This window comes from Oncorhynchus keta, chromosome 1 (assembly GCF_023373465.1).
Source record: "Oncorhynchus keta strain PuntledgeMale-10-30-2019 chromosome 1, Oket_V2, whole genome shotgun sequence".
In the NCBI taxonomy this organism is placed as follows: Eukaryota; Metazoa; Chordata; class Actinopteri; order Salmoniformes; family Salmonidae; genus Oncorhynchus; species Oncorhynchus keta.
Window position 1 is genome coordinate 90,637,342 of NC_068421.1, and position 13,584 is coordinate 90,650,925.

At 39.0% G+C, this 13,584-nt stretch overlaps 1 protein-coding gene across 1 annotated transcript in view; it reads right to left on the reverse strand.

Annotated features, from left to right (window-relative positions):
- cp (ceruloplasmin) overlaps positions 1 to 10,232 on the reverse strand; it is a 33,158-nt gene extending 22,926 nt beyond the window's left edge. The window contains exons 1-7 of the mRNA XM_052465149.1: positions 10,056 to 10,232; positions 9,295 to 9,539; positions 7,943 to 8,155; positions 7,060 to 7,476; positions 6,665 to 6,919; positions 5,932 to 6,097; positions 5,585 to 5,724 (exon numbers count right to left, since the gene is read on the reverse strand). Of these exons, the coding sequence (XP_052321109.1) occupies positions 5,585 to 5,724; positions 5,932 to 6,097; positions 6,665 to 6,919; positions 7,060 to 7,476; positions 7,943 to 8,155; positions 9,295 to 9,539; positions 10,056 to 10,213 (1,594 nt within the window). The 5' untranslated portion in view covers positions 10,214 to 10,232. The remainder of the gene's footprint in view (positions 1 to 5,584; positions 5,725 to 5,931; positions 6,098 to 6,664; positions 6,920 to 7,059; positions 7,477 to 7,942; positions 8,156 to 9,294; positions 9,540 to 10,055) is intronic.
- Between the last annotated feature and the right edge of the window lie 3,352 nt (positions 10,233 to 13,584).

The following is a 13,584-nucleotide window of genomic DNA, read 5'->3' on the forward strand; positions in this document are numbered from 1 at the left end:
ATCCTTGTCTCATCGACTTCTGTGGCAGGCCGGGCGCAGTGCGCGCTAACTGAGGCCCATGGTGTTTCCTCCTACAGCTGTGTTAAGAAGCAGTGCAGATAGGTTGGGTTGTGTATCGGAGGACACATGGCTTTCGACCTTTCGTCTCTCCTGAGCCCATACGGGAGTTGTAGCGATGAGACAAGATAGTAACTACTAACAATTGGATACCATGAAATTGGGCTAAAAATAATAATAATAATAATACATTTGGTTGGGAATTATTGATGGACAGAAATATTAACATTTTCAAGCAGATTTAAGTCAGGACTGACTTAAACAAGAGCATAATAATTGACAAGAGCATAATAATTGATTGGACTAAATTGTTTTTGGTATTGTTTTTGGTATCTTTAAGTTTGTTTTCAGTGTATTAAACTAAACTTTGTTGATTTGATGATGTTTAAGTTGAAATGGTGCCGAAATAGTGGAGTCAGGGCTCCTGTTGTCTTTGTGCTGACTTGTGGGTAACTCTGAGGTTGTAAATCAGTAGTTGTTCAGTAAACTGTTGAAAATATGAACTTGCGTGACCACGCTGCAGGTCATATAACTGTTTGTTACATGCAATATTTGCTTTGTGGACTTCACCACAGATGTTGCTCTCCGGTTTTGTGATGAAGCAAACATATTTGAATTGATTCTGCCACTGTGTGACTGTTGTCTTTTTGTTGTCACCCGCCTCAGTCTTTTGATTTTGAAAAAAAATCAATGAATATATCTTTTCCCTAAGAGTTTTTCTAACATTATTCAAAATGATTCACAGCCGTAATGGCTGTCAACAGTGTACTCTGTGGAGACATCAAATAAAATGTTATTTGTCACATGTTTGGTAAACAACAGGTGCGGACTAACAGTGAAATGCTGACTTACATGCCCTTTCCCAACAATACAGAGAGAAAGAAAATAGAAAAAGAAAAGTAATACCTCGTAATAATAAATACACAATGAGTATAACTTGGTTCTATTACATGGGCTACCAGTACAAAGTCGAAGTGCAGGGGTACGAGGTGATTGAGGTAGACACTGTATGTACATATAACTAGGAGTAATACTGTAGTACTGTATGTACATATAACTAGGAGTAATACTGTAGTACTGTATGTACATATAACTAGGAGTAATACTGTATGTACATATAACTAGGAGTAATACTGTATGTACATATAACTAGGAGTAATACTGTATGTACATATAACTAGGAGTAATACTGTATTTACATATAACTAGGAGTAATACTGTATGTACATATAACTAGGAGTAATACTGTATGTACATATAACTAGGAGTAATACTGTATGTACATATAACTAGGAGTAATACTGTATGTACATATAACTAGGAGTAATACTGTATGTACATATAACTAGGAGTAATACTGTATGTACATATAACTAGGAGTAATACTGTATGTACATATAACTAGGAGTAATACTGTATGTACATATAACTAGGAGTAATACGGTATGTACATATAACTAGGAGTAATACTGTATGTACATATAACTAGGAGTAATACTGTAGTACTGTATTTACATATAACTAGGAGTAATACTGTATGTACATATAACTAGGAGTAATACTGTATGTACATATACCTAGGAGTAATACTGTATGTACATATAACTAGGAGTAATACTGTATGTACATATAACTAGGAGTAATACTGTATGTACATATAACTAGGAGTAGTACTGTATGTACATATAACTAGGAGTAGTACTGTATGTACATATAACTAGAAGTAATACTGTATGTACATATAACTAGGAGTAATACTGTAGTACTGTATTTACATATAACTAGGAGTAATACTGTAGTACTGTATTTACATATAACTAGGAGTAATACTGTATGTACATATAACTAGGAGTAATACTGTAGTACTGTATTTACATATAACTAGGAGTAATACTGTATGTACATATAACTAGGAGTAATACTGTATTTACATATAACTAGGAGTAATACTGTATGTACATATAACTAGGGTATACATATAACTAGTAATACTGTATGTACATATAACTAGGAGTAATACTGTAGTACTGTATTTACATATAACTAGGAGTAATACTGTATGTACATATAACTAGGAGTAATACTGTATGTACATATACCTAGGAGTAATACTGTATGTACATATAACTAGGAGTAATACTGTATTTACATATAACTAGGAGTAATACTGTATGTACATATAACTAGGAGTAATACGGTATGTACATATAACTAGGAGTAATACTGTATGTACATATAACTAGGAGTAATACTGTAATACTGTATTTACATATAACTAGGAGTAATACTGTATGTACATATAACTACGAGTAGTACTGTATGTACATATAACTAGGAGTAGTACTGTATGTACATATAACTAGGAGTAATACTGTATGTACATATAACTAGGAGTAGTACTGTATGTACATATAACTAGGAGTAGTACTGTATTTACATATAACTAGGAGTAGTACTGTATGTACATATAACTAGGAGTAATACTGTATGTACATATAACTAGGAGTAATACTGTAGTACTGTATTTACATATAACTAGGAGTAATACTGTATGTATTTACATATAACTAGGAATACTGTATGTAATACTAGTAGTACTGTATGTAGATATAACTAGGAGTAATACTGTATGTACATATAACTAGGAGTAATACTGTATGTACATATAACTAGGAGTAGTACTGTATGTACTATAACTAGTAATACTGTATGTACATATAACTAGGAGTAATACTGTATGTACATATAACTAGGAGTAATACTGTATGTACATATAACTAGTAGTACTGTATTTACATATAACTAGGAGTAGTACTGTATGTACATATAACTAGGAGGAATACTGTATTTACATATAACTAGGAGTAGTACTGTATGTACATATAACTAGGAGTAATACTGTATGTACATATAACTAGGAGTAATACTGTATGTACATATAACTAGGAGTAATACTGTAGTACTGTATTTACATATAACTAGGAGTAATACTGTAGTACTGTATTTACATATAACTAGGAGTAATACTGTATGTACATATAACTAGGAGTAATACTGTATGTACATATAACTAGGAGTAATACTGTAGTACTGTATTTACATATAACTAGGAGTAATACTGTATGTACATATAACTAGGAGTAATACTGTATGTACATATAACTAGGAGTAATACTGTATGTACATATAACTAGGAGTAATACTGTATGTACATATAACTAGGAGTAATACTGTTTGTACATATAACTAGGAGTAGTACTGTATGTACATATAACTAGGAGTAGTACTGTATTTACATATAACTAGGAGTAGTACTGTATTTACATATAACTAGGAGTAGTACTGTATTTACATATAACTAGGAGTAATACTGTATGTACATATAACTAGGAGTAATACTGTATGTACATATAACTAGGAGTAATACTGTAGTACTGTATTTACATATAACTAGGAGTAATACTGTAGTACTGTATTTACATATAACTAGGAGTAATACTGTATGTACATATAACTAGGAGTAATACTGTATGTACATATAACTAGGAGTAATACTGTAGTACTGTATTTACATATAACTAGGAGTAGTACTGTATGTACATATAACTAGGAGTAATACTGTATGTACATATAACTAGGAGTAATACTGTATGTACATATAACTAGGAGTAATACTGTATGTACATATAACTAGGAGTAATACTGTATGTACATATAACTAGGAGTAATACTGTATTTACATATAACTATGAGTAATACTGTAGTACTGTATTTACATATAACTAGAAGTAATACTGTAGTACTGTATTTACATATAACTAGGAGTAATACTGTATGTACATATAACTAGGAGTAATACTGTAGTACTGTATTTACATATAACTAGGAGTAATACTGTATGTACATATAACTAGGAGTAATACTGTAGTACTGTATTTACATATAACTAGGAGTAATACTGTATGTACATATAACTAGGAGTAATACTGTATGTACATATAACTAGGAGTAATACTGTATTTACATATAACTAGGAGTAATACTGTATTTACATATAACTAGGAGTAATACTGTATGTACATATAACTAGGAGTAATACTGTATGTACATATAACTAGGAGTAATACTGTATTTACATATAACTAGGAGTAATACTGTATGTACATATAACTAGGAGTAATACTGTAGTACTGTATTTACATATAACTAGGAGTAATACTGTATGTACATATAACTAGGAGTAATACTGTAGTACTGTATTTACATATAACTAGGAGTAATACTGTAGTACTGTATTTACATATAACTAGGAGTAATACTGTAGTACTGTATTTACATATAACTAGGAGTAATACTGTAGTACTGTATTTACATATAACTAGGAGTAATACTGTATTTACATATAACTAGAAGTAATACTGTATGCACATATAACTAGGAGTAATACTGTATACTGTATAACATATAACTAGGAGTAATACTGTATGTACTGTATTTACATATAACTAGGAGATGTATGCTATAACTAGTAATACTGTATGTACATATAACTAGGAGTAGTACTGTATGTACATATAACTAGGAGTATTACTGTATGCACATATAACTAGGAGTAATACTGTAGTACTGTATGTACATATAACTAGGAGTAATACTGTAGTACTGTATGTACATATAACTAGGAGTAATACTGTATGTACATATAACTAGGAGTAATACTGTAGTACTGTATGTACATATAACTAGGACTAAATGACAGATGATAAGCAGCAGCAGATGTGATGAGTTTAAAAGAAGTTTGTGCAGAAACGGTCAATGCAGATCGTCTGGTTAGCTATTTGGTTAACTATTTAACTAACTATTTTAGCAGGCTTATGGCTTGGGGTTTGAAGCTGTTCAGGGTCCTGTTGGTCCTGCATTGGTACCACTTGCCGTGCGGTTGCAGAGAGAACACTCTATGACTTGGGTGACAGGAGTATTTGACCATTTAAGGGCCTTCCTCTGACACCGCCTGGTATAGAGGTCCTGGATGGCAGGGAGCTCTGCCCCAGTGATGTACTGGGCCGTATGCACTACCCTCTGTAGCGCCTTGCCAAGCAGTCACCATACCAAGCGGTGATGCAGCAGGTCAACATGCTCTCAATGGTGCAGCTGAATAACCTTTTGAGGATCTGAGGACCCATTCTCAATCTTTCCAGCGTCCTGAGGGGAAAGAGGCATTGCCGTGCCTTCTTCACGACTGTGTTGGTGTGTGTCGACCATGATAGATCCTTAGTGATTTCAAAACTGAGGAACTTGAAGCTCTCGACCCGCTCAACTTCAGCCCGTCGATTTGAATGATCAATCAATCAATACATCCTATTTTTGATTCATTTGGACAGTTTTATATAATTTTGCTTTCACTTTGTAAATGTGGAGTAGGTTGTGTAGATCGATAGAAAAAAATGAGAATGTAATCCCTTTTTTTTAGATTTAATTTCAAGGCAGCATAATGTGAAGACAGTGCAAGGTGTGTGTAGTACATTACCCAGAATCCCTAGGTGCAACTCCTCAGGTGTTCTCTCCTTTTGCACGGTGAAGGTGTTGTCTGTGTACTCCTTGTACTGGACCTTCTTATATTTCCCGCCAATACGATCGTTACCTCTCTGGAAAAAGGTCTCTGAATCACTGAGGACATTCAGGAGGGACAAAGAACACGGTACCAGTCAGATCAGCACCAATACAAGACCAGAAAACAACCCCCTTCAGTCCGTTTCTATATATTTTTTTTGGACCGGGTTTAAATTGGTAATGGGCAATAGTTACGCACTCAAAAATCCCTTTTCAACTCAAAACAAGTGCTCCCAAACCACAGACGACAGTGATGTTACTGACCCGTCTGTGTTCAGAGGTTTCCCTGTGCCGTGGTTGACCTGTGAAGGGGCATAGTCCCACAGCACCTCCTCGGCAGCGATGAAGTACTCCCTCACCTCCCCATTGGGCCGCGGCTTGTGGACGGCAGGGAAACACTTCTTGACCTCGAAGAGGGCCTGCATGCCCGCTGAGGTGGAGGAAATCAGAGGAAGACAATCACTTTATCCTATTGGACACAGACGTCAGTTTAACGTCTAGTTTTCATTTACATTGGATTGAATTGTCAACTAATGTGAAATCGAGCAAAAATGTCACCATGTCGTTGAATTTAGGTTCAAAGTTGGGCGAAGAAAGGATATTCCTTTACACTGAGGAACTTTTTGCAAATCCAATCAGTTTTCCTCGTTGATTCAACGTCATCACAGTGAATTGTTTGTTTGAAGTCATGTGGAAACGGCGTTGATTCAACCGGTTTGTGTCCAGCGGGGGGATGTTACATTAACTCGGACTCTGGCAAATAAAATGTTCACTCTGTGGCATGTCTTGTAACTTGTTGGGGAGTTGTTCTACTACCCTCTGATTGGCTGTCGATCTGGGCCCTAAGAATCTCGGAGTAGCTGATTCATTTTAACCTTCTAGGTCTTTATTATTAATAGCACATGGCAAGGGAACACCTGGTCCTACAATGGATCAGCAGCCTATTCTCTGAGATGCTTATTGGATACAGTCCCCGGCTTGTGAAATACATACATACCCATTAGGTGGTCGTTGACCTGGCAGCTCAGCAGCCAGTGACCAGGGTTGTCAGCAGTCATCTCCACATTGGTGAATGTGGCTGGGAACAAGCTGACCGCGTCAGTGTGGTGACCAAGGTTGGTAAGGATCTGGCCATGAAAGAACACTGAATGGATGTCCACCTCATTGCCCATGCCGATCAGGTGCCAGTGGATCTTGTTTCCGACACACATGCTCAAGTCAGGCAGGTTGCCGTACACAAAGCCATTGATCGCTGCAAAACAGTGGACACACTGTGTTAGTGGCCTATGATCTCATAGGCTTTGTGCGTTGTTTAGCGTGTGTGTGTGTGTGTGTGTGTGTGTGTGTGTGTGTGTGTGTGTGTATAAGTGTTATTTACGTTAATACTCTCACAGTGCATCAGGTTGCTCTCCTGGAAGGCTTCATCATCTTTGTCTACTTTAGTTGTGGGTTGTTGTGGGCTGTTGGCTGCTGTTGATGGGTGGTGTGGGCTGTTGGCTGCTGTTGATGGGTGGTGTGGGCTATTGGCTGCTGTTGATGGGTGGTGTGGGCTATTGGCTGCTGTTGATGGGTGGTGTGGGCTATTGGCTGCTGTTGATGGGTGGTGTGGGCTGTTGGCTGCTGTTGATGGCTGTTGTGGGCTGTTGGCTGCTGTTGATGGCTGTTGTGGGCTGTTGGCTGCTGTTGATGGCTGAGTGCAGTAGGTCTTGATGTTGTCGTCCAGGTACCAGCTCATGTTCTCGTCCGACACAGTGAACATCAGGACGTAGGAGTAGTCTGCTGCCTTGTCACCATAGACATCCAGGGTACCTGCGCATCTCAGAAATAAACATCCATGTACATGATGACATACTATGGCCTTTATGACACAGGGAGATGGTGTGTGTTCTCTCTTCTGTAGATCTCAGGATCACTGTTGCCACAATGGGCTAATATCACTATACATAAAACTATTTTTAAAACATTTTTGTATTTTTATTTAACCTTTATTTAACTAGGCAAGTCAGTTAAGAACCTATTCTTATTTACAATGACGGCCTACGCCGGCCAAACCTGGACGACGCTGGGCCTATGGGACTTCCAATCACGTCCGGTTGTGATACAGCCTGGAATCTAACCAGGGTGTCTGTAGTGACGCCTCAAGCACTGAGATATAGTGCCACAGATCGCTGTGTCACTCGGGGGCTCCAGTGGTGCAACATGTTGTTGTTCAAAACCAGATCAGACCTCCTACTGTACATAACCAGCGTTTAGGTGCCTGATAAGAAGCCTGTACCTTTTTTACAGATGATGAGGGGTCCAACAAGTCCTGAGGCGATGTCTTGAGGTGCGTGGAGGTGGGAGTGATAGGCGCGTGCCAGGCAGTTGGTGTCATCCTTGGTGGGGGCGTGGGTGTCGCTCAGGACCCACACGTAAGTGTAGCTCTTCCCAGGATCCACCCGGTCGTCATGTTTCTCTGCATCCGTCGTCTCGTCCGGGTACAGAGCACCTGGCAATATGGGAGTTATCTGGATCGGTGACTGACTTCAATATGGGAGTTATCTGGATCGGTGACTGACTTCAATATGGGAGTTATCTGGATCGGTGACTGACTTCAATATGGGAGTTATCTGGATCGGTGACTGACTTCAATATGGGAGTTATCTGGATCGGTGACTGACTTCAATATGGGAGTTATCTGGATCGGTGACTGACTTCAATATGGGAGTTATCTGGACTTCAATATGGGAGTTATCTGGATCTGACTGACTTCAATATGGGAGTTATCTGGATTCAATATGGGAGTGACTGACTTCAATATGGGAGTTATCTGGATCGGTGACTGACTTCAATATGGGAGTTATCTGGATCGGTGACTGACTTCAATATGGGAGTTATCTGGATCGGTGACTGACTTCAATATGGGAGTTATCTGGATCGGTGACTGACTTCAATATGGGAGTTATCTGGATCGGTGACTGACTTCAATATGGGAGTTATCTGGATCGGTGACTGACTTCAATATGGGAGTTATCTGGATCGGTGACTGACTTCAATTTGTCTTGGGGGTGGGGGGGTGTATTTTCACACTTTATTGAGATAGTATGTAAATATGATGGGGATACAGGCAGGTGGGAAAAGTGGACGCAGGGATTGAATCCCGGTCCCCATCATGTGACTTGTGCCAGGAGTATTACCCACCCCACCCCACCCACTACAGGATTCACATTAGAGGGTGTCACTCACACTCACTACAGGATTCACATTAGAGGGTGTCACTCACACTCACTACAGGATTCACATTAGAGGGTGTCACCCCACTCACTACAGGATTCACATTAGAGGGTGTCACTCACACTCACTACAGGATTCACATTAGAGGGTGTCACTCACACTCACTACAGGATTCACATTAGAGGGTGTCAACCCCACTCACTACAGGATTCACATTAGAGGGTGTCACTTCACTCACTGCATTCATAAGATTCACATTCCATAATCTACAGACGGCTCCCCACTCCATAATGAATAGGGCAACACAATCCATCATCTCTGTTGCCTGCAGTTATGACAAATGGTTTTGCGTTGATAATTAAATAGGATATTCTTTCCTCTATTCTACTATTCTAGACACCCACATCCACTCACCCTCACTGGTCTTGTTGTACATGACTCCATGGGAGTGGATGGAGTAGGCCCTAGTGGCCATGTTCTTCAGGTGGACCTTGATCACGTCCCCTTCCTCAGCCGACATCACAGGGCCCAGGAAGCCCAGCCACTTGGGCTTGGTTATCTCCTTTGTGTAGGTGGCGTCCGTGTACTGCAGGTAAACTGCTTTCTTGTACACACTGCCGATTCTCTGGGGCCCGCGCTCCAGGAACATAGCAGCGTGTCTGTCGTGGAGTGGAGAGAGGGGGGGTTAGGAGAAGAGACATAATTAACATTTATACACACGCAAGGGACTATTGAATGGATTCATCGCAACAACAGAAAAGTCTGCATAGTATACAATCTATATTACTTAAAAAAAAAAATATATATATATATATATATATATATATAAATAATGATCTAAATATTCTTCCACTTTTGACAGGATTTTGTGTAGATCGATGCCAATTTTTTTTTTTACAATTAAATCAGTTTTAATCTCACTTTGTCACACAACAAAATGTTGAACTAGTCAAGAGGTGTGAATACTTACTGAAGACTCTGTATAATGTAGATTTCACTGTAGTATATTATACAGGAAATACTGTGTTCAATGAATTCCTAAAACCCTCCTATCATAACTTCCCAAAACTTCTACATATACAGTCTGTGTGTGTATATATATATATACAGTAGGCCCTAAATATATTCTATTATATTTTATTACTTCTTCATGACAGTTGTACTGAATTACTCACTCATCTTCCTTCAGCAGTTTGTTGAGGATGATATTTTTCCCAGCGGGTGCGTAATCCCACTGAATCTCCCGAATCCCGATAAAATATTCCCGTGTGATACAGAACACAGGGATGAAGCAGCCCAGTAGAAGGAACAGGCTCGCTGTAGAACTCCCCATTTTGGCTCCAGACAGTCAGATGACTTTTGTTACAGAACTCACAGTCTTTTATAGATACTGGGGTGATGGGTCCACACAGCCAATCACAAACAGGCAATGTGACCTCACACAAACACACACAGATGCAGACTTTCCAGACCTTTGACCTGGAGAAGACCATCGCTTATTTTCCCCAAATGGTATGTAGTACCTTATGTCTATCTGACTGCTACAAACACGTACACACACAAACATTGGTTTTACTCTCCAAGAGGGGACCAAATAAACGTATTCTCATTCAAAATCCTATTTTCCATAACCGAACCTTAACCCCAAACCCCTAACCCTAAACTGAACCCCTAATACTAACCCTAAACCTAGCCAAATAAACGTATTCTCATTCAAAATCCTATTTTCCCTAACTGAACCTTAACCCCAAACCCCTAACCCTAAACTGAACCTCTAATACTAAACCTAACCCCTAACCCTAAACTGAACCCCTAATACTAACCTTAAACCTAACCCAAAACTGAACCCCTAATACTAACCCAAAACTGAACCCCTAATACTAACCCTAAACTGAACCCCTAATACTAACCCTAAACTGAACCCCTAATACTAACCCTAAACTGAACCCCTAATACTAACCCTAAACTGAACCCCTAATACTAACCCTAAACTGAACCCCTAATACTAACCCTAAACCTAACCCAAAACTGAACCCCTAAACCCTAAACTGAACCCCTAATACTAACCCAAAACTGAACCCCTAATACTAACCCTAAACTGAACCCCTAATACTAACCCAAAACTGAACCCCTAATACTAACCCAAAACTGAACCCCTAATACTAACCCAAAACTGAACCCCTAATACTAACCCAAAACTGAACCCCTAATACTAACCCTAAACCTAACCCAAAACTGAACCCCTAATACTAACCCTAAACTGAACCCATAATACTAACCCTAAACCTAACCCAAAACTGAACCCCTAATACTAACCCTAAACTGAACCCCTAATACTAACCCTAAACTGAACCCCTAATACTAACCCAAAACTGAACCCCTAATACTAACCCTAAACCTAACCCAAAACTGAACCCCTAATACTAACCCTAAACTGAACCCCTAATACTAACCCAAAACTGAACCCCTAATACTAACCCAAAACTGAACCCCTAATACTAACCCTAAACCTAACCCAAAACTGAACCCCTAATACTAACCCTAAACTGAACCCCTAATACTAACCCTAAACCTAACCCAAAACTGAACCCCTAATACTAACCCTAAACTGAACCCCTAATACTAACCCTAAACCTAACCCAAAACTGAACCCCTAATACTAACCCTAAACTGAACCCCTAATACTAACCCTAAACTGAACCCCTAATACTAACCCTAAACTGAACCCCTAATACTAACCCTAAACTGAACCCCTAATACTAACCCTAAACTGAACCCCTAATACTAACCCTAAACCTAACCCAAAACTGAACCCCTAATACTAACCCTAAACTGAACCCCTGAGCTAAAATATTATTTTTTCCTTTTGGTAACAGGCAAAATGTCCTAATTTATTTGTTTTTTCTTGTTTTACTATCCTTGAGGACTTTTGGAACTTTAAAGGATAGTAAAGTTAGACAAGGGGGCGGCAGGGTAGCCTAGTGGTTAGAGTGTTGGACTAGTGACCGGAAGGTTGCAAGTTCAAATCCCCGAGCTGACAAGGTACAAATCTGTCGTTCTGCCCCTGAACAGGCAGTTAACCCACTGTTCCCAGGCCGTCATTGAAAATAAGAATTTGTTCTTAACTGACTTGCCTAGTTAAATAAAGGTTAAAAATAATAATAATAATAATAATAAAAATACAAAAAAAAAGTTAGACAACAAACACTGGTCACTGTGTACATGATTCTACCCATTGTTACTTTGTCTACCAAATCCACAAAGAGCGCTTTATTTCTGACAACAATGGCCAATCACATCGTAGGACAATGAGTTGCTTCAGTCAATCACTGGTAAACAGACACTATTTACATAAGACCCCAAAGAGCACAGAGCATGACGAAGGGGTTTCCTAACTCGGAGAATCGACGTGGTTTACAGGAATAGTCAAGGGAAATGTAATATTCGTTCTAACAAAGATATACAAATATTTTAGGATGTTGAGTAACCCTGGAAATATATATTTTTTAACATAGGGTATGAGGTGAGTTACGCTAGAGGACAGGGTGAGTTAAGCCGCCTACAGATTTCTGTACTAAATTTAATTTGACCACTTCCTTTTTAAAAACATGTCTATCTTTTATTTCCCAAACACAGTTCAACACAATCACAATCGCTGTTTTTGTCTTGGGCCAGACACATTTGAAGCATCTTTTAACACAGGCTTAACACCTAACAAACACTATGCACTTTTTAAACACTTTTAACATAGGCCCTGGGGTTAGGGGTTACCTCCTTTCACAGCCATAATGCGTTTTGCCTGGGAAGAAAACACTTCAATTTGCTTAACTTGCCATTGGCTCAGCTTACCCCAAGGCCATTGGCTCAGCTTACCCCAAGGCCATTGGCTCAGCTTACCCCAAGGCAAACAATTTGACTATATTTGCCAACACAGGAACAAGGATGCACTTTCATGTTAGGTTTAGGACCTCATATTGAAGGTTATAGAGACCTCAACTGATGTATAGAACAATCTTAAAATGATCTACTTTGGTGTGGATACAAGCATCATGAAACCTCTTACACAATAAATTAAATTTGACTTGCTTGTGTTTTCTGGACCTAACTTGCTTACTACTTTTTCCCCATGTGGCTTCTTCCTTCACAGACGCCATGAAGATGATGACCTCTTCCTAAATATTTGGTCACGTGATTCATTTTGTGTTTCCTAGAACAATGGTGGCTCAAACTTACCCTTTTGGCTCAACTTACCCCACATCTCCCCTATGGAAAATCCAACATGTCCTCACCATGGGCTACTGAGGGTCAACCAGTGACGTGAGGGGACAACAATGCCCCCCTCTCAGTAATCTAAGGTCATGCAACAACAAAAAAATCCCAATTAGTCAATGACTAACCACTTCCCCAGTCTAAAATGGGTCTGGCCCAATCATCAGTCAATGACAATAACCAAATCTACTTTTTGCTCTTGACCAATGGTTGTAGCCCAGCGTATTCCAAGTGGTGTTAAAATGTTGTAGTTCTACATTTGAGCCAGATAGTGGGAGTATAACATCAGAACTATGGAAGTCTATGGAATGATGTGACAGTATGGTCCTATATCATATCGACCCCTAAACCCTATGCCCTATGCATTTGTGGAGATATGAGAGGATTTGACAAGGTTGTAACAGCTCCACCTTTCCGTCTGATAGGCTAGGTGGA